Below are 22,531 nucleotides of genomic sequence, written 5' to 3' on the forward strand. Positions count from 1 at the left end.
CCAGTGAGCGGCAGGCGGGCGTGAGACAGACGGAGTGGGGCAGTTGCAGTTAAAGGGAGACAGACACAGCTGGAGAAGTCAGTTTTGAGTTAGTCAGTCTTTGGAAAGTTAGTCTTTGAGAGACAGTTTTGTGAGACACTTTGGAAGGAACAGTTTGAGGGAATCAGTGTTGCGGAGTGCTTCAGAGTTAGCTAGTTGGGCGGTTAGTCAGTTAGTGAGTAGAGCTTTGTTAGTTCAGCTGAGACTAGTAGTCAGTCGTGGAACAGTTTTGTGGCGTTACGTAGTGAGTAAGTAACAGTAAACTGTTGTGACTGTTGTAAATGGTAACTGTAATGAATAGCGTTAGTTGCTAATAAATGTTAATGTTAGTAATGTTAATGTGTTAATAAATCAGACTACTTATAAGTTTAGCGAGTTTTAATATTTATCAAACCCACAAATTATTAAATTAACTAGTGGCAGGCACTAGTTGTAGTTGTGAAGTTTTTAGTAAAAGGACAAAAAAACTTTACAATATGTATGTAGTTCTCAACATAATAATGAAATTGAAAATTCAGAATCTTACGAAAATATATATAAAATATTTTGAATGTGCTAAATTATGATTACCAATAGTCTTCTAAAAAAATACTTCCGTGTTCGCAAAATAATATCAAAATTCAAAATAAATTCAAAATTAAAATAAATCAAATAACGCAGCATATTTATAATTTTATTTTAGCCTACAGTTGTAACAAGATCATACAAATATATTAGCCATATTCATTTTTTATTTATATCTTCTTTTAATTTCATACATTTCATTTATATAGTTTATGCTACTAAAACTCTCTTTGTTGTCTTACTCGTAATAACCACTCTTATATTCATCAATTATCATTACAATTATAACCAATGAATATCTATAAAACTTAAATAACAAAAAAAAAATTACATATTTAATATAATATTCACATATGGCTAACAAAATAATAAAAGCAATTATTTTAGCTGTTATTACGTTTATTTCTTCTTTTTTTTGTCAACATCCAATAAACAATCCTTTAAATATATATTTTTTCTTAATATGATTTCTTAACTAACTATAATGCAATTTCAAACGTTTATACAAACTACTTTTATTTATTTACAAATTATAGAACCGATAAACTTTTTGCTTTCTTTAATAATCATATTTCTTCAATTATTCCAATTGAATAATTTTTTTTTAAAAAAATAAAGGAAATTGTTAAAATTTTCAACGAGAAGAAAAATTAATTATCCAACTCTCATATTTAATATATGTATAAATATAATGTATATAATTTTAATATCTTTAAATAATCCATTTTATGGACACGTTATTCGAGTTTTCAACTCCTAATAAAAAAAAAAAATGGATATGGATTAAATTTTATTATTTTTTAAAAATATTATTTACATTGTTATTACATATTTATTGATGATATTTATTCATGTTTTCTTGGAGTTAATGCCAATTATAGAATTTTTTTTGTTTTTTATTGTTATTAAATTTGGCACAAAATTACCCTTTAAAATATTTATATTTTCAAATATGAACTTTTAATTTACTCCAGGAAAACTGATATCTTTTATTTTATTTAATTATGTACAATGTTTACAAAAATTTGAGATAAAATAAATTTTTATACACATAAATAATCTTTTACTATGATTTTATTTTTAAACATCTACTTTTCGGTAAACTACAATGTATCTTACCAGTTTGTAGCCTTATGTAAATAAGGTTATTACAATATATTAATTGTATGTACTTGGTAATAAATAAATATTCTTGTATTTTATTACATAAAACTGGTCAATTTGTTTCAAATTTGTTATTATCACCACCTTTTTTTTGTCTTTCCTAGGCTTATTTTTTAAAAGCATGAATAAACAATGACAAGCAGCAAATTCTAAAGCTAAGATTTGTAGACTAGTTAGCTAGTCCCAAGAATGTTAGACAAACCAGCCAGCAATACTTGGGTTATGTTGATGTTAAATATGTTCATTTGTTTCAGCTTGATATGGGTACCGATAGCAGAAAAAAAAAGAGTTAAGAAATGACTAATTTTAAATTAAATCCTTTAAAATCTGTAGAAATATTAAGATCAAGTAAAAGACAAAATTTAGACACACTAAACTGCTATTTTTTAATATAGTTAGTTTCTAAATTCATTGTAATGAATCGGCTACATAAAAAATTATATTAATTTACTTGAATGCGACTTTCACTTCTTACTTTTATTAAAACCTCTTGTTTCTTAAAGACTGGCTTTTGTCTAAATAAAAAAATTGTTTATTTTATGAATCTCACTTTCTTAATCGGCGATTTCCCATCTACAGGTTGCCGGTCAGGTTCAAAGAGTCTTTCCTGGACCTGCCAAAGACCTTTGACAGCCATCACCTCTTTTTCTGTTCAACTATTTCATCGTCTTACCATCTCTGAACGATCGTCTATCGAAGTAAGCTATACTCGCTCAAGCCATTCACGAATAAATGTTATTGGATTACTTGAAGAGGTGTATTTGAAAAATGCGAAAGGATAGAATGAAGAATTGAGATGTCAGGTAGAAAATGGTCCTGTTAGAAAAGATGGAGGTGGAATAAGGAAGGGGAAGTGGATAAGGTATGGACATCTTAGTCCATGGCTTCAGGCATGCCAGGGTAATAAGTGCCAAAAGTGATCATTATTTGGCTGTATATATACAGGATGACCAGAGTTATATGCTCCACCCACTTTTTTTTTAAACGCCGGGAAATTTCAAAAAAATAAAAAAACACGTATTTAATCATTTTTAGTCTAGTTTATTTTCAGTGATTGACCCATTTTTTTAAACCCCTGTATCTAGAGATACAGCATCCAACTTTTTTTTTTCAATTGGAACGTTATATTTTTTGCTGCATATTTTTATAGTACTTGAGCTCCTAAAAACAAACAGAGCGTGGGAGTCCAGAGTTTTGGTGTGCCTAACCGTTGATGGTACCCATCCGTGGACAGTTTGAACAGCAGCAAAAAAAAATATAACGTTCCATTTGAAAAAAAAAAGTTGGATGCTGTATCTCGAGATACAGGGGTTTAAATAAATGGGTCAGACACTGAAAATAAACTTGACTAAAAATTATTAAATACGTATTTTTTATTTTTTCGAAATTTCCCGCACTTTAAAAAAAAAAGTGGGTGAAGCATATAACTTTGGTCACCCTGTATATTTAAAACGATATCAATGTTCTCTCTCTCTCTCTCTCTGTAGGCAGGTTTTTTGTTTTTCATGGCTGCAGTGCTGCAGAGATCTGATAGCCAATGATCACACGAGCCTCAACTCAAGTGAAGCATGGTACCGAGAAAAGGTGGAAGAATTACACCGAACAAAATTTAGCTGTGGGTAATATTTGGCAAAAAGATACGATAAATAGACTGAAATAGAGAAATGGATGAATTTCCATTCTTCAGCCAAAAACTATATGAACACCACAGAAATTCTGTAAGTTTGGCCTTCAAGTTCAACCATTACCCAACTAGACATTTTTTTTTACTAAGTTCTTCCAGTGACTTAAGCATTTCTAAATGATTCCCGCTATGATAGCAATGATAAAGTTTACGATGAAACAAAGAAGTTATTGGATTTCTCTGTAAGTTAGTTCACTTCTACTCGTAATTTGTGTCGCCTAAGAATTTCTTTAAAATAGCGCCCAAATTTTGATTTAACTATTTAAATTTAGAGCCATAATTAATGAAGTAACTACAGAAATATGTAAAAAAAAATATATATATATTTTGACCAGAATAAATAAATGATTGTTCACATATATAATTCACAAACGTTGAAACATAAGACTAAATAAAAAGGCAAATCGACTAACAGCACATATTGACAGAGTACTCAAGAAAAAAGTAATTCCTTAGCAAATCATTTATATTATCTAGGGTTCTGTAATTTCAAATAAATATGACTATATTGAAACATGTTTGGGTTTTATAAAAATAAAAGAAATTGAAAAATCACTTGTGGAATTATTAAGCAAATAATTTATTGTTAAATCAATCGTTTAATTATTCTAGAATAAAGTAAATTTTTGGCGAAGTTTTGAAAAGAGAGATGGCGTTTCCAGGGGAATCAACGCAAAGTTGTATTGACCATTTAAAACCAAATTTTCGTATTTATTAATTATAGAAAGATTGTTTTTGTTTAATATGCCTACCATGAGCTTTCATCAAGGATAGCAAGAAGTTAAGAGCTAGCTAAAATTATTTGTGTTGTCATTATCTTGGAAAAGATATAGTCTGAAAAATGTTTTATCTCTCATGAGGTAATAAAAATAATATTTTTATCTCTCATGAGGAGTTCACTCCTAATTATAACGATATCATTGCTGTTGAAAGCTCAGTGTCCGAGTCTACATCAAGTTGCAGAATTCTAAAATATTTTTTCTAGGATTTCCTAATATGTTATATGTTGTACTTATGATCTGGTTTCAGGTAACACTTCAATAATAAAGTAACCTATTCTAAAAATGCTAACTTTCTAACTTTTTACAATTCATCTGCTTTATTGTTTGAATAAACTTTCATTATTTTGGTTATCTTTGTTGGGAATTGGACTGTATCTTGAACATTTCGCTATTCGAGCGTTAGCTGGAGTTTACACCATTTCGCAATTGCTGACATGGTTGAAGTCATTATTGTTAGTGAGTACTGAATCAAGGTACTCAGTCTCACTGGTAACTTTTTAAATCTATATTCCCCACCTTGCAGATTCCCTAAATTTTCTTTGACTTCATATAAGGGGTCTTATCTTCGGCAACCTGGAGTCCAAACGCAGCCGCACCTACTTCTAAATTCTTGTAAACTTATTTGAGCGCTTTTGCAGACCTAGCTGTTAGTACTACGTTGCCCACATAAGGCGAGGCTTGAAGAAATAGGTTTTTGTAAACTTCCTCCATAGTTTATGGTAATTTTCTGAACAACCATCTCTAGAACGAAATTGAAGAGTACAGGAAGAATCAGAGAAGGGATTAGCTTTAGTGATTATGGGATACTAGTTTTCAACGCGAAGATCCCGAGTTCGAGTTAGCCATCAGATTTCACCTTCCTACAGTCCTTCTGTAACGAGGGAACACTGTCATGAGGACAGCAGTACACTGAAAGAAAGTTCCAGACCTCTTATGACTTCAGAGATTGACGCACCTTAAAAAGAGAGGACAAAAAGGGAGAATCGGGACGCTATTTACTTTCACTCATTTTTAGTCACGTAAGTTTTCAAGTTTAATGTATCGGACCCACCATTTTGGGCAAGAACAGTCCGAAATATTTAGCATTGTACAGAACATATAAAAATAATAGTTCTCATGATGAGGGTCAGATAAATGGACAAGGCAAGCACATTCTGTAAGATTGGTTCATGTTAGACATACCCACACATAAATCCAAAATGTTCACATTAGATTATATTAGACCTTGACTGAATTTCTTCTTTACTTTAAGAAGAAACCTTTCCTGAACCTAAAACACAAATATGGCTGTCTCAGAGAAATATAATATATATCTTCTTAGTATCTCTAGTAGATAATAAATCCAAGCTTACAAATATACCTCAGTTTCCTAAATCCACTTCACTTTCACATGAATAAGATTCCCAAGCTGGCCAACCTTGTTCACCCACTTTACTAACCAACTTCTAGAATACTTTTCTAGCCTATTATTTCCTGTTTCATTCTCTTCATGTTGTACGAACTACATTGTTTATAAAGTTTTAACAATAGCTTGTGATATTTCTTTTCTATTGGCCAACTTATGAAGAAGTATTTGCGTTCGGATAGTTTTTTTGAGTTATTCCAGAAATGCACACTAATATATGAAAAAAAGCCGGATTTTACAAATTGGTTAGAGTATACATCTTCAATTTTGTTTAAAGCTGGTTAATAAAAGAGTATCAGATTGTAAACAAAGCCAACCAGGATTACAAAATAAATATTTCGTAATTTATTTTTATTAGAATTTGCTGGAGCCTACTAGCTATTTGCTAGTTTCGCGAAACAAGCCTTTTCATGCTCATACGAGGTGTGGCTATTAAATAACTGATACTGCTACAGAAGAACTATGCATACGCTAAATCTTAACGACCGAAAGCTGTGCAGCGTAAAGCCTTCTCTTTCGATTGCAGCGTCTCACGTGCTTGTAGAGAAGTCTGTCTGACCGGAACCGTCGTTTGTACGACGTATAAGAGGTGTTAGTTTCGTTTTGCCGAAAACATGATACTACACATGTAGTAGAGCAACGATTGTCGTGAAATTTCACATGAAAATGGGTAAAACCGCTACTGAAACTTATCTTTCATTAAAAGAAGTTTATGGCGATGAACGTTTATCACGTGCGTAAGTTTTTGGTGGTTCAAGCGTGTCCAAGATGACCGAGAAGATGACGGAGATTATGACCGCCCGGGTTGCCCTTCCACGTCCAATACGGATGAAAATATTGATTATAATTAATCAACATTACTACCGAACCGTGAGGTGCTTGCTTAACTCCGTGAAAGAGTAAGGAAAAAACGACCCAATTTGTGGAAGAACGGTTCACACTGCATTATCCTGACAAGACGTTTCTAGCCAAGTACAACATCCCAGTTTCAGGCCATCCGCCTTATTCGCCTGGCCTGGCCCCATGTGACTTTTATCAGTTCCCCAAAGTCAAATCTGCATTAAAAGGAACACGATTTCAGTCCGTTGAAGCTGTGAAAGCAAAAGCGGCACGCGTCATGCAGGTGCTCACAGAAAAAGACTTCCAGCACTGTTTCGAACAATGGTAAATACGCATGGAGCGTTGTAGGGTTAGGGGAGGGGTGTATATTGAAGGTGATAATAACTAGTTATGTATAAATTTAAAATAAAATGTTTTACAGCAATAGTCTCGTTATTTAATAGCCACTCTATGAAAGATGTATGTGACCACAAGTTACATTATGATATTGCAAAATTTTTTATCTTATATTGTTTGCAAAATAAGATTTTTTTTTTTTTGGTATTTATTTCCGTGATATTAATTAGGTATGAATCTTTTCTAATACCATTTAAATGTTATTTTTATTATTTATTATTATTAATTATTTATTTGTTTTATTTTATTTTACAGGAGAACCTATTCGGAGAAGATTCGGTTCTCAGTGAACTTCATTTTCTGCGCTGGCGTCTTTTTATAATATATTAAATTAATTTCTTAGATTTTAGTGAAATTCATCTAAACAGCTATTCAAGATTACATAAGGACACGTACGCCATGGTTCTAATTAAAGGTGAACTAAGGTAAGGACTGGAAGGTAATAATTTAGGAACATGAAGCTCTAATGTATTGTCACATACTTATAGATTAATGTTTCTTTTTGTTTAACTCAATAATTCCCATGCCTTTAATGCTATACAGTATGTGGTGAAGGAAGACAATGAACAGTTGGCTGCCGCGTCAAAACGGTAGCTATAGAGCTAAAATCGTTGGCAATATAAGTACACAATAGCTCAGTAATCTAACTCTAAGTTCAGCACCTTTAGATTCTTGGCTAGGATCTAAGGTTACTTGACCACTGGTCTGTCGACCACTTGGTGGCGGTGTATCCGGTAAAGATGACTCTGCAGATCCTTCTTCTTCACCTTCGCCATCCACTTCTAGATCATCTTCAACTACAGAATTAGTATTACTGCCCCCGCTGGTGATGCTCGCCTGATGTCCAGTTTGAGATGGTGAACTGTTTCCAGTGGCTGGCAATGCGGGATATCGACGGCCTACTGCACCAGGAATCTCTAATCAAAAAATATTTAAATTTTTTATGGTAATTTCATTATTTTCGAGCTCATACTAAATTAAAAATAATTTAGCGAAGTAACTGTAAGGGAAAATGCAAACTTCTTTAGCTGGGACACGACCTCTAAGGTAATTCTTTAACAAAACATTATTTGACCATATCTCAATATTTCTGTAGAAAAGAATAATATTCTATATTACAAGATTCTTTTTATATGCATTTTAGGGATAAGCAAAATGTTTCTAGACAAACCAGCGTTAAAATTTATCGTACAATCTGAAGTAACCTACTTCAACTGATTCGACAGTCTGGTGGCTTTTCCTAACTTTACTTAACTACCAGGAAATGGTTATTTTTTTAACCACATTTTTGATTATTGGATAACGAAGTAGACCTCTATGTTAGGTAACCTCTTTGTAATGATTGCTCTAATCGCTTAATTTAGTTAATCCTGTTCTTATTATCCATTGCGAGGTCTAACTTTCTTAATAAGACCAAAGAACGCGGTCTTTGTATCCGGTGTATGCTTAATGAACATGCAGAGGTGCAGATTAAAATTAGGAAAAATTGAGAAACTTCTTGAAAAATTAAAATTCCATAACAAAAACATTGAGGACATATTGTGGGCTAAAAAAATTTACTAAAGGATGAACAGACCTCTTGAGGAGGCAAGAAGAATATAGAGTCTAATCCAACGTTTAAGGACTTTGATTAATAAGAATGTAAACAATCCTCTGTATTTTAATTACGTCTTGTTCCGAAACGTCACCTTTCGCCTGTTTAAACCACTTTAAAACTGAACCCCAATCATCCATGCCACGAATGCTTTCACACATTCAATATTTTTACATTGACTTCTGTTCTATACTCTAATACGAGGGTCGTTTGAAAAGTCCGTGCAAAGTCAGAGAGATAGCACTACTGGCGCATATCGAGGTCATGTTTAGTTAGTAGCATCTCTTGGAAGAACACACACCAAATTTCAGCCAGATCGGTCTATTTCTTTGTGTTTGGCATTCGTTTGAATCGAGGAAGTCGAGTGATTTTCAAAAAATGGACGAAAAAGAATTTCGTGTGTTGATTAAACACTACTTTATGAAAGGCAAAACGCCTCAGGAAACTAAAGAGAAGCTTGATAAACATTATGGTGACTCTGCACCTTCGATTAGAACAGTTTATAAGTGGTTTCAAAATTTTCGGAGTGGCCATATGGGCACAAGTGACGCTGAACGTTCTGGACGCCCTGTTGAGGTTACTACTCCAGAAATCATTGATAAAATCCATGATATGGTGATGGATGACAGAAGAGTGAAGGTGCGTGAGATTGCTAGTGCTGTGGGCATCTCGAATGAACGGGTACATAATATTTTGCATCAACATTTGGACATGACAAAGCTATCCCGCAAGATGGGTGCCGCGATTGCTCACGCTTGACCAAAAACGAAATCGTGTGAAGTGTTGCAAGGACGGTTTGCAGCTGTTCCAGAAGAATCCGCAGGACTTTAAGCGTCGTTTCGTCACTGTGGATGAAACATGGATACATCACTACACTCCTGAGACCAAAGAACAATCTAAACAATGGGTTACCAAGGGGGAATCTGCGCCAAAAAAGGCGAAGACCGTTCCTTCGGCCGGAAAGATTATGGCGACTGTCTTTTGGGATTCGCAAGGAATAATCCTCATCGACTATCTGGAAAAGGGTAAAACTATTACAGGTGCATATTATTCATCGTTATTGGACCGTTTGAAAACCGAGCTGCCAGAAAAACGCCCACGATTGGCCCACAATAAAAGTCATTTTCCATCACGACAACGCACCAGCTCACACCTCAGCAGTTGTGGTCGCAAAATTAATGGAAATAGGGTTTCAACTCGCTTCACATCCCCCATATTCTCCAGACTTGGCTCCCTCGGACTACTATTTGTTCCCCAATATGAAGAAATGGCTGGCAGGAAAAAGATTTTATTCAAACGAGGAGGTGATTGCAGAAACGAATGGCTATTTTTCAGACTTGGACAAATCCTATTATTCGGAAGGGATCAACAAACTAGAGCAGCGTTGGACGAAGTGTATAAGCCTAAAAGGAGACTATGTTGAAAAATAAAAAAGGTTTACCCCAAAAAATTAAGTAGTTTTTATTTTTGCACGGACTTTTCAAACGACCCTCGGTATATTCATTTCCAACCAAAATTTAAAACCTTCAATGCTGATATTTGATTTCAAATATAAACACCCGAATAATTTTAATCTTTTTTATTATCTCTGACATAAGAACTGAGGCAAACTTCCTTCATTCTTCTCAGTTACCAAACTTTAGTTCTAGATTCTAAACTATTAAGAATAAACTAGAAATAATGTACCGTATAGTCGTATGCTGCGTTCCACTTCTCCTAAAGAATTCTTAGCAACACATCTGTATGTTCCAACATCAGTTTTCTTCAAATTGTACACTCTGAGCATCATTTTTGTTTCAAACAATGATCTGACACTTACTTTTGTCTCATATTTCTCATTGGTTACAACCATGTTGTCACCTGGAAAGTAAAAACAAATAATAATAATAATGATGATTCGCTGGTATAAAATGAGTAGAAAATGCTGATTACTATCTTTTGGTTACAAGCTTACTGATTGTGGCAGTATTACGTTTTAAAAGCTGTTCTAAGTTAAAAGACAAAGGTTATTTAGTCTTATAATTCTGAGCAAAATAAAAAGTCAATTACTGTTGGACCTATTCATTTGTACGCTTTGCAAGGCACATGTAGGAGAGGTTGCTTTAAAGTCGTACCACTGCCTAACTTGTACCTCATTTTTCCCTTAAAGATGTGCAGCGACAACACGATATATAGCCTAATTATTACTATGCAGTCTTCAGTCAATAAAAGGGTTCCAATGTATCGCGTTTCTGGGTCTCTCAAGATTGTAAATCTGATTGATAAGTAAATTTATTAATTTTTCCCTGTAATTTTCTCCGTATGATTGGTAATTTTAGCAACGATTAGATTTATACATAAAATACGTACCTATTTTAGGTTTAATTCTACTGCATTTAAACCAATGGTTCTCAAAGTCTCTTGTCTGGCAAATGATAAATAAAGTTTATGTTGCCCCTGTTATTATATGTGTTTTTTACAGTTAGTAAAGTATGATGAAAGGAGTCGTTTTTGAAAAATATAAAAGTTATATAAAGTAAGTTTACACCTAAACAACTCAAAAACATAAAAAAAACAAAAGTTTTTTTAAAGTTGTCTGGTAATAAAATATGAACTTAATGTGAAATATGCGCGTGATGCTGTTTGCGTATTTCTTTGATATAGATCGTGTAGTTTAGAGACATACACTCATCTCATTTTCAAAAGATTTCTAATTTTTCTCTCGTCTTTGTTTTAATATTTACAAAATACTAGTTCACAAAACACGATATGGAAAACTGCGATAAAATACGAGGGTCGTTTGAAAAGTCCGTGCAAAAATAAAAACTACTTAATTTTTTGGGGTAAACCTTTTTTATTTTTCAACATAGTCTCCTTTTAGGCTTATAAACTTCGTCCAACGCTGCTCTAGTTTGTTGATCCATTCCGAATAATAGGATTTGTCCAAGTCTGAAAAATAGCCATTCGTTTCTGCAATCACCTTCTCGTTTGAATAAAATCTTTTTCCCGCCAGCCATTTCTTCATATTGGGGAACAAATAGTAGTCCGAGGGAGCCAAGTCTGGAGAATAGGGGGGATGTGAAACGAGTTGGAACCCTATTTCCATTAATTTTGAGACCACAACTGCTGAGGTGTGAGCTGGTGCGTTGTCGTGATGGAAAAGGACTTTTTTGTGGGCTAATCGTGGGCGTTTTTCTTGCAGCTCGGTTTTCAAACGGTCCAATAACGATGAATAATATGCACCTGTAATAGTTTTACCCTTTTCCAGATAGTCGATGAGGATTATTCCTTGCGAATCCCAAAAGACAGTCGCCTTTATCTTTCCGGCCGAAGGAACGGTCTTCGCCTTTTTTGGCGCAGATTCCCCCTTGGTAACCCTTTGTTTAGATTGTTCTTTGGTCTCAGGAGTGTAGTGATGTATCCATGTTTCATCCACAGTGACGAAACGACGCTTAAAGTCCTGCGGATTCTTCTGGAACAGCTGCAAACCGTCCTTGCAACACTTCACACGATTTCGTTTTTGGTCAAGCGTGAGCAATCGCGGCACCCATCTTGCGGATAGCTTTGTCATGTCCAAATGTTGATGCAAAATATTATGTACCGTTCATTCGAGATGCCCACAGCACTAGCAATCTCACGCACCTTCACTCTTCTGTCATCCATCACCATATCATGGATTTTATCAATGATTTCTGGAGTAGTAACCTCAACAGGGCGTCCAGAACGTTCAGCGTCACTTGTGCCCATATGGCCACTCCGAAAATTTTGAAACCACTTATAAACTGTTCTAATCGAAGGTGCAGAGTCACCATAATGTTTATCAAGCTTCTCTTAAATCTCCTGAGGCGTTTTGCCTTTCATAAAGTAGTGTTTAATCAACACACGAAATTCTTTTTCGTCCATTTTTTGAAAATCACTCGACTTCCTCGATTCAAACGAATGCCAAACACAAAGAAATAGACCGATCTGGCTGAAACTTGGTGTGTGTTCTTCCAAGAGATGCTACTAACTAAACATAACCTCCATACGCGCCAGTGGTGCTATCTCTCTGACTTTGCACAGACTTTTCAAACGACCCTCGTAAGTGCTTTAAATTTTATATTCAAAATTTTTATCCAAAATGAATTCAGATACATTTTCACTTCTTTCACATGTTCACTTCGTGTATCAAAGTACTTTTTCGGCTTCTGTAAAACTTAATCTTCTTATCTGATAAAAAAACCATTCTATGAACATTTACTTCCACATCGTTTGGCAGATCAAAATTCATCACATGCTTCACTTGCGAAATGTCCAACCCACTTCAAGTCCACCGCAGATGCAACAAGTAAAGGAGTACTTGCAGTGCGAAAATTTTTTAGGACTTCTTCTGTTTCTTTCTGTGATCTGTCACCCAATGAATTAAAGTAAGAGGATATCCCGATCTATAGAGATAATCCTCCAATAAATCGGCTCCTTTATTGGTTTCACAAGAGTCTGTTGATTATACAAATGGATTTCGAATCCCGTCAAACATGTTAACAGTCATACATCATGAAAAATAATGGCTAATTTACAGTATATTAATTAGATATACCTTTGAAGTATTTTGCGATTTAAGTATTAATATGTCAAATGTTGATTCCCAAATCGTACCCAGATAATTCCTAAATCAAACTGGTACGATCTAAAGCACCAGCATGAGTATCGAGACAGAAAGAAAAGTATTGCTTTGATTTTTATTTAATTTATTTTTTGTTTAGTTTAAGGCGCGTCATCATCTGAGGACATTGGAGCCCATAGCTTTCTCAGTGTACTGCCAGCCACCAGAAAGGGTTCTCTCGTTACAGACAACAATATCCATGACCGGAAAGTGAGCTGTAAAAAGCTCGTAAGGAAAAAATCTGAGAACCAGCAGAGATGTACGTATTCGAACACAGGATATCCACTTGGAAATCCAGTACTGAGCTAATCCGTACTATATAATATTATTACAGATCTTAAAAAAAATTGGTAGAAGTTAAGTCCTGCCTGAAAATAGTGGCGATTTCTTTACTTTTACTTTATTTTATTTACAGATCCTAAATATTTCAAAAAAAGAGTTTGTAAAAGTTGTAAACGTGGAAGAAGTGTTAGCAATGTTTTGGAATAGAGATACTGGTTTTAATAAAGTGCACATGGTTGTTTAAAGTCACGTCATTCTTCGACGATTCAATAAGTGAATCAAATTCGGAAGTTCTAAAAATCTGACCGGAAATGTAAAAAAAGAATTAGTCGGAAATGTTCTTACTCTAGAATCCTCTTTCTTTGGCCAACAGCAACTAATCTGAGAAAACTGACCGATTCAATTGGCAGAGAATACAAATTAACACATCGTTTTAACACAGAAAACAATAAGGTACGATAAAATGGTACTACTATTGTATTGCAATTTGAGGCGGTTAACGAGTTTGGCTATCTAGGGTCCCTAGTTAGTAGTGAAAATCAAGAGAGCCTGGAAGTTAAAAGAAGAATTATGGCCGCAAATAGGTGCTATTTTGGCCTAGTAAAGTACATTAAAAGCAAGCATATCTCCCGCAGCACGAAAATTCAAATATACAAGACGTTGATACGGCCAGTGCTTATATACGGCTCCGAAGCATGGACCATTCAAAAGTAGATGAGAGGTCCTTGGCGGTATTCGAGCGGAAGGTTCTCCGTAGAATTTATGGCCCTGTACATGATGGACAGAACTGGAGAATCAGGAAAAACCGGGAGGTATATGCTTTGTTCAAGGAACCGGATATCGTCAAAATGGTAAAACTCGGAAGACTGCGATGGGCAGGGCACGTGGCAAGGATGGGAGATGAAGAAATACCCCCAAAAAAAATTATGGAAGGCAGCAAACAAGGTCCCAGGAGGGTAGGCAGACCAAAAACGCGAAGACAGGACTGTGTGGCAAGGAATGCTTTGGCATTGCTTGGATTCCGTAACTGGAGGGCGGCTGCGCAGGAAAGAGACGCCTGGCGGGCACGTCTTGAGGTCTCTTCATGAGTTATAGCGCCATTTAAGAAGAAAAAGAAGAATGTATTGCAATTTAAGTTAAAAAAAAAACAAAAAACAAAAAATTGTAAAATCAATAAACTTCGGTTGTAGATATCTTAATCACAGGATAAGAATTAAAGAGGAAACTGGATGCTGGAAAAAGAGATGTGATATCAGTAAGTTGCTGCTCCATCGGAAATTCAACGTAATTCATCCAAAGTCATTTTGTCTTTGGAAATGAGCTTTAGGCAAAGAGCCGAAGTATTGGTCCAATCTGAAATGGACTAACCATGTACCTTTGAATAGCATCACACGACTTCATTGGCGGAAGCATTCTATTCCAAACTTTTAGCATAATGCTTGTTAATGGTAACAATATAATAAACACATTTGCCTCACCTACCATAGAAATTACTTACTCAAAAAGTGAACTTTTTTTTTTAAGAAAAAAGACAACTGACAGCTTGATTATAAATAAAACTTCGAAATTCTAATTTCAATTTTAAAAATGACTAGATTTTTTTTCTAAAAATGTATACTTTTCTAAAATAATTGGCAAAAAGCGTCATCAACAAATTTCAATGTCTTGTACATTGATGTAATTAGGTTTGCTTTAGTTCCAACTCTCTAAGAATACATAGAAAAGTCGAGAAGCAATAGATAATTATAAAATTGAAGCTATTCTCCATAACTGTTGAGATGGAACCACACTTAAATAGATATATGTATATATATTTTTTGCGCAAATTAGATGTAGATCCAGAACTACCTTCTACAGTATGTCGTCAATTCATCCAGGTAACCCCACATCTTATATCAGATGATTACTGGGCACCATCTAATTTATAATATTCTTAATATCATTAGTATGGAATAGCAGACTTTATCCGAATAAAAAAGACAAATACTGGAGTAGTTACGCTTTTCTTCTAACCAGCAATTAGAGCGATTACTAACAAAACTATTAAACCATTAAATAAATCCAAAGGAAATCCTATCTTTAGCTGAAAAGAAATACGGTAATGTTAAGTTTACACATACAGCACAGCAAAGAAAAGATAAGCATTCTTTTTATCATTGGCGATAACAAACAGTCCAGCTTATTTCAGTTTGATGACATCACTGTTACTTTTATTCATTTCATCCTTATCTTCATTTATGTTTCGTGCTTCTAATCTCGACATTTATGTTACTTTACTGCTTTTCCTTTCTTTAATTGAAGGAATGAAAATAACTTTTGGACAGTATTTAGTTTAATATAAGGAAACAATTTTAGGAGGAGAAAATTATATATTCTAATTAAAGAATTTATCAAAAGTTGTAAAAATGATACAGCCATATCGATAAATGGTTTTATGAATACAAATATTTTTCATATTTTACTTATCTTATGTACACATAACTCATGACGTGCTACAGGCTGTGAGTAACCTTAATTATGCTAGAAGAAAAAATGCTTTACTACAGTAAAAAGTAAAATTACATTCAACGACAAAACATTTTTACTGAAAAATAGAGGATTATATATTTTTTAGGAAAACGCTGAGAAAAATGAAATTAAAAAGAGAAATAAAACGTTGAAAGAGTGCGGCATGTTTTTAATAATTTTCTGAGGTAACCATGGTGATGAGAAAAAACAAACCAGCAAACCAATTATAATTTACGCTAATCTACGGATACGAAGAACAAACCACTCGGTCTGGCTTTCTGTAGAAACAGCTAAATTAGAAATGTTCAAGAAACAACAATAACGAATCGCATTATGCCCATATTTTTCAAATTTATGAAGCATTTTTTATACACTTATTTACTTAATTAAACAGCTAAGTATAAAAAAAAAGAAGTTACTGCAGCATTAACTTCAGGTGTGGCGTCATATCTTAGTATAAACCTTCTTTAAACAGTTCTTATAGTGTAACGAGTTCCCGCGGACCGTTAAGATTTCTTATTTTCAAGATAGGATTCATAAATATTTTGGCAGGATACATAGATTTTGCAAACTAGATAAATAACATGTGAACAAGTAACTTTGAATTCCTCTTCAATCTATTTGGCAAAATCCATTTATCCTGCCAAAATATTTATGAATCCTTTCTTAAGATACCAACAATCTTCAACCGTGTTACAGCAATACCGAGGATGTATGGGTGAGTAGCTGCAGATAAAATGATTCCGCCCGCTTCTGACCTGACTTTCCCCACATTCCTGCCACTTGTTGTAAACCCATTCTTTGTTGGTAGCACTAGCAAGGCATTGTGTAATGCCACAAAAGCGTTCAGTCCCAAGAAAACTGAACCGATTCCTAACCGTGGGAAGACATGAATGGGCCCTGAATCCCTAGTACTCGGTCACTCAGACTAGAAAAACTTTATGCTGAAAATCATTCTTGTCAAGATTTTTAAACAGTCCCATAATAGTCTTAAGCAGCTAGTATAGGAGTTAATAAACGTTTTAAAAGTATACTGGTAAGTACTGTTGGTTCCTCGTCTTATAACCAAAACACAAAGGTTCGTTGTGACTAGTACCGCCTAAAAGACGAAGCCAACCCTACTTGGCTTACCCAGGGTTTAAACCTTGGTTTAGCTTCATACAAACGGCTTCCACTCCTTCAGCGACTTGAAGCTGTACTACTCAGAGACACCTGACAAACACTTCCAAGTCTCTCTGACTGATTTGCAATTTTTCAAGACTTGCTGAAGCTGAATTAAGGATATTAACCTAGTTCCATTTGTCAAAGTTAATTTTAGAATGCGTAAAAACAAATATTTGCAAGCAGTAAGTAGGTTTTTTTGTACCACACTCTGCAATAAATCAAATCAAGAGTTCCACTATCTTCGTTTTAAGTCTGGACGAAAAGTCATGGAGTGAGCAATTAGTTCTTTATTTGAAGCTAATGAGTATAAAGTGGTGGGAAAGTGGAAGATGAAGGAATATTGTGGAAATTAAAATAGCGCGAAGGGAAGGGTGCACCCTGTGCAGAAGGGTGAATACTAAGAGAGCGGCGCTGTATAGGGATGCCTTATTCAATTTGAGAAGGTCCCAACAGTTTCTTGGCAACTATCCAAATCTGCTCCCTCTTACATAGGACGCCAAAACCACTTCATCTGTGAATTATAAGAAATTGATTTTATAATTTATCATTTAACCACTCAGATGAAATAATATTCCCATCCAAACACTGACCATAATTTTGTTTAAAGAAACTAATTCTTAATTTGTTACTAAGCGTAGAACTTTATTGAAGGTTGCTATTAAAAAATAAAGGATCTTCTACTATTTGAAGATAACATAAGATACTTGAGACTGAGTAACTGCAGCAAAACTACAAGAAAAGATGAGATTTCAATGTAGGAATACGAAAATTGCAAATATTTTCAAAATTATTCTTAAATTTACAATTGATAAGTCGTAGTTAACCCTCTAACGGGCGCAATATTTTTGAAAAACCATAGGGCGCCACTAATCTGAGAGATTAACGACCCCAATAGCTGTTAATTTCATCAAAAATGTTTTGGAAACGTATGCAAAATTTCAGTTAAGTTTTTCTTTAAAAAAAAAAAAACTCGTAAGTGGAACAGAACATTGATGTGAATAGAGAAATCAGTCATCCCTAATTTTGAGGTGCACATTTATGAATGAATGTGTGAAATGATTTATTAGCATTATCCAATAAATTTTTTACGCATTGATGCTCGCCTATATTCAGAAGAGCGAAAGAATGACCATGAACCATCTCCGAACGTTTCTGTCGACCTTGTCACCAACTATACCAGGCAAACGCCATAAAATATTATGGCTCCCTCGTCTAACAGTAGAAGTAGGTTTTTTATCCGACAATTTGGTTACTTTATCTGTACATACGCACTCAAATTCATCCACATCTTGATCTTCTAAAAATTTAAAAAAATAAGCTTGTTTAGTGTCCAAATCCCCTTCTCTTTCTTCTATTCAATATTATTTAACAAAAGACACTCGTTGCAAAAAATAGTCAATAAGTAGAAAACTGTCTTTTAAATGATAATATGTAGGTACTTTGTAACAGTTTTTGATAAGAAAACTTGAACAATTTTAATACCCAAAGAATAAGAACACATCGGGCGCAACTAGTCTGACAGATTACGCGGACGCTAAGTAACACCACATAACTCACGAGTAAAACACCGACAGGCCGTTTAGTTAGAAGAAGGTAAAAGAGGAAGCTACTGAGGGCCATGGCTCATTCAAAGAAATACCTGAGTTGCTAACAATAAGAAAATGCCCTCTTCATCTCACAGATTAAATGCGCCCGATGGAGGGTTAAAATAAGATCTGTTGGATTTAGCCAAGAACCTTTCTTGAAGGTGTAATATAAACTAAGTGTACAGTAGACGCGGATTGTTTATAAACCAGCCAATCTACAGAACCGTTAACCAAACTGTATCTTTGTCAGTTTGTAAAGTCACTTTTTGTCCCTTACAGTAATTTCAATTAGTAAATCACTATGACTGTTCTAGTCATAACAAAAGTGTTCCTAAAGTCTATATATTTAAGTCCTAAGTTTATTCACAAACAAATCATTCGCTGGAGCCAAACTGAGTGGCTGTTTTAAAATGCATCAAGCATACAGTCATACTAATGCTTCAAGAACCTCTTTCGAACCAATCTTCTTGCCTGGCAAGTATTCAGCAGAGAGCCTTCATAATGACCAGTGTCTTCACATTCAAACTGATTTTGTACCACTACTCCAGCGTTTCCCAACCTGTAGTATGCATAATTATAATTATAATTTTGAACCAACGCGAGTTGCTGGTTGGTGGTACACGAAAAAAAATCAACAATGGCGGACATGAAAAATTAAAAAAAAAATCATAATTTTTATTAATATTAAATAATTAATAAAAATTATTTTAATTAATATTACACAGTAAAGTTGTTTATATATACAGAAATAAGGTTAGTCTGCCTCAAGATATACGAGAAAATATAATAGTGCTTTTAACAGGATTAAAATTACCTTTCAAGGAGTATTTTCCAAAGCCCGAAAACACAAAATGTTTAATACATTTTGGAATTCTCAAAATTTATTACAAAATGTTGTTGTTCACTGTTGAAATTCATTTATTTTCAACTTATAATAATTCTATCTGAAATAAGATTGGGTGGCCCTTATTTTACTAAATTTAAAATAAATAATTTAATTTATACAATCAAACCCAAAGGTCATTGTTTAATGTGTAGTAAGAATGAGCCGGAAACATTAATTCACCTGTTTATCAGCTGCCCAGTCTATGAAAGTTTTAGAATCCCACTCATTATAAACAAATATAATAATCATAAAGAAGAATTGTGTAAATTAATTAATAATTTTGAAGAGAAAAATATGTACGCAATTTTTAATTGTAAAAAGAAAAAGTTTTAAAACTAAGATCTTACACCTTACAAAGTTTATAAAGTGAACATGAACTTCAACTGCTTTGCAACAGATACATTGTCTCTCTATACAAATAAAGATAATAATAATAAAATAACACACTCGGAATAACAAATTTCACGAAATACAATCATTTTTACGAAATGGTACAATTTAGCATCATGTGCTAACAAATGGTGCGCGAGCCAAAAAGGTTTGGGAAACGCTGCACTACTCGATCAGTCGATGGACTTAATTGCAGATCTGTAAGTATATTCTGAGGTTTTTCTGGTGAAAATTGATCACAAAACGTCCAATTTCAGTGAGATCTCAAAATATGAAATGCTCTCTAAATTTCATTTTTAGCCAAAAGTAAACAGAGCATATACAAAGTTTTTGATTTTTTTTTGGTATAAAATCTCTCCCACTCCTCTTTTCAGTTCTCAAGACCATGAGGAACTCTTCAAAACAGCTGCATAATAAAATATATCTATGTACTTCACTCCCACGGCTCAGATCTCTGATAAAGCAAAGTTAGGAACAATAATCTACAATATATGCATAAATAAAATCCCCTAAGGCTATTGGTTGGGTTGAGTGCGCTACTGCGTTGGCAAATGGTTTTTTTATCCCTTCTTATTTCTTTTCATCCATTTTTTTTAAAAGAATATTATAAAGTTTGCAAATTTACTTACTCTTTTATAAAATGTAGTAGCAAATAAGAATAATAGATATGGCTCGGCGAATTTGGCCTCAATAAATTCCCTCTGAACACTAAATTTTACATTTTATTTTGTAATAATAACAATATTTTTTGTATTTTTTTTTTTTTTAAGTAAATAATGACAAATAAAGGGAACGTATTGCAAGACTACCTTTCATTCTAAGAGTACTGGGTCCATTGGGAAGAATTTAAGGCCGCAGTAAAGACGATAGTGGTAGAGAAATTAAGAAAACGTGAGAAAATGTGCAATCTATCTACCAAAAAATTAAAAAAAAGAAAAAAAAAACATTCTATCAACCAATCTTGGACCTTTAATGACGTTCGCCTATCAAGTAAGTAAGAAGAACAATTAACAAATTAAGAATCTTCCAAAACAAAGTATTGTGTATCGTCTTGGAAGCAATGTAGTTCTTGTTAAACCTCAGGAAGTTAGAAATACCTCTGATCAAAAGTCTTTATAGTCAAATAGAATTTTAGATGGCCTCCAATAATGGGAAGCTAAAATACTCTAATAACCAAAAACCACTCGACGACTATCTGCTTCTTTTTTGCGTTTATTATGCTACAATCAGCGCGTTAGCGCTATAAGTAACAATGATACAATAGAGTAATAAATGATAAGGTAACGAGTGGAGGAGTTACCCAGTGGTAACACTCTAAATCATTATATGGTTAGACACTCTCATCACTTGAGAGGAGATCACGAGACCACTGTCTTTTAAGACGTCTTGTCGGGTTGTCAGGAGGAGTTCTAGATTTTGAGCTAGAGGATTTATATGAGATTGCAGGCTGAAGTAGAGTTTTCTGTACCGTGTTTTAGCAACTTGGGTGACAAAAGGAATGTTAAAGTCATTGTGTATAGTCAGATTGGAGACATAAAATGGAGCGTTTACGATAGTTCAAGTATTTTAGATTGAAGGGACTGAATCCTTTGGAGATTGGAGCGTTTGGTTGAACCCCACAGCTCTATTCCATACGCCCAGATGGGTTTCAAAATAGAAGTATAAATCAGAATTTTGTTGTCTAGAGAGAGTTTTGATCTGTCGTCTAAGAGTCTTTTAAGTAGTCGATAGCGTCTGTTTAGTTCAGTTCTTTTAAGTCTAGTGTAGAGGTTCCAAGAAAGTCTTCGGTCTAAGTAAAGCCCAAGGTAGCGGGCAACGTTCACTACTGGTAGAGGTGTTAGGTTATAGAAGACTGGAGGAGGAGTAATGCGACGAAGAGTGAAGGTGATGTTTTGCGACTTGGTTTCATTAAGCTTTATAGCCCATCTCTTGGACCACTGTTCTAAGGAGGAGAGATGAGATTGCAGATTTCTGTGAGCAAGTACAGGATCATGGTTGGTGGATAGTAAGGCGGTGTCGTCTGCGAATGTGAGAAGTGTGGTGTTAGGATCAGTTGGTATGTCTGAAGTGTAAATGGAGTAAGACTGGGACCCAGAAAGCTGCCCTATGGAACCCTATCGATATATCTGAATTTAAATTAGAAACGAAACCTAAAAATGTATTTATGTAATGCATCCATATTTCGTGTAAATCAGAAAATAAGCTACCAGGAAAGTAAAAAATATTATTTTCTTCTTTTTATATTAAGTTTTGCAAATGAATTCTAATAATTTCACTACCGAGTCTGTTTTTATATAACGATATTTTGCTCTGAAATAAAAATTATTAAAAAAAACCGTAAAACCCGGTTGACAAACTTCGTAATTAATATTGTAATACACATTCCTTCTATTGTGATGAATTTCATGAGATAGCAGATATTTTTATTTCAATTTTCAATTAAATGTCACGCGCTAGTTTGTTCTTGTTTTTAGACGACCTTTCGTTATCTCATATTAAATCGAGAAACAGCAAAAATTCTCCAGGTATGAATTATTTTCTGGATAATTTTATTTAAAAAAAAAAATCTTATCGCTATTTCACTCCTAACCAACTTCAGTAATTAGTCACTAATCTTTAGCTATTT

At 34.1% G+C, this 22,531-nt stretch overlaps 1 protein-coding gene across 1 annotated transcript in view; it reads right to left on the minus strand.

Moving 5' to 3' along the window:
* Window positions 1-699: 699 nt before the first annotated feature.
* Window positions 700-22,531, minus strand: part of LOC141456502 (lachesin-like) — a 353,521-nt gene continuing 331,689 nt past the window's right edge. Inside the window, exons 8-9 of the mRNA XM_074132563.1 lie at window positions 10,155-10,328; window positions 700-7,791 (exon numbers count right to left, since the gene is read on the minus strand). Of these exons, the coding sequence (XP_073988664.1) occupies window positions 7,469-7,791; window positions 10,155-10,328 (497 nt within the window). The 3' untranslated portion in view covers window positions 700-7,468. The remainder of the gene's footprint in view (window positions 7,792-10,154; window positions 10,329-22,531) is intronic.

The sequence above is a fragment of the Rhodnius prolixus genome, unplaced genomic scaffold (assembly GCF_049639745.1).
Source record: "Rhodnius prolixus isolate KJV_2025 unplaced genomic scaffold, Rpr scaffold_4, whole genome shotgun sequence".
Lineage (NCBI taxonomy): Eukaryota > Metazoa > Arthropoda > Insecta > Hemiptera > Reduviidae > Rhodnius > Rhodnius prolixus.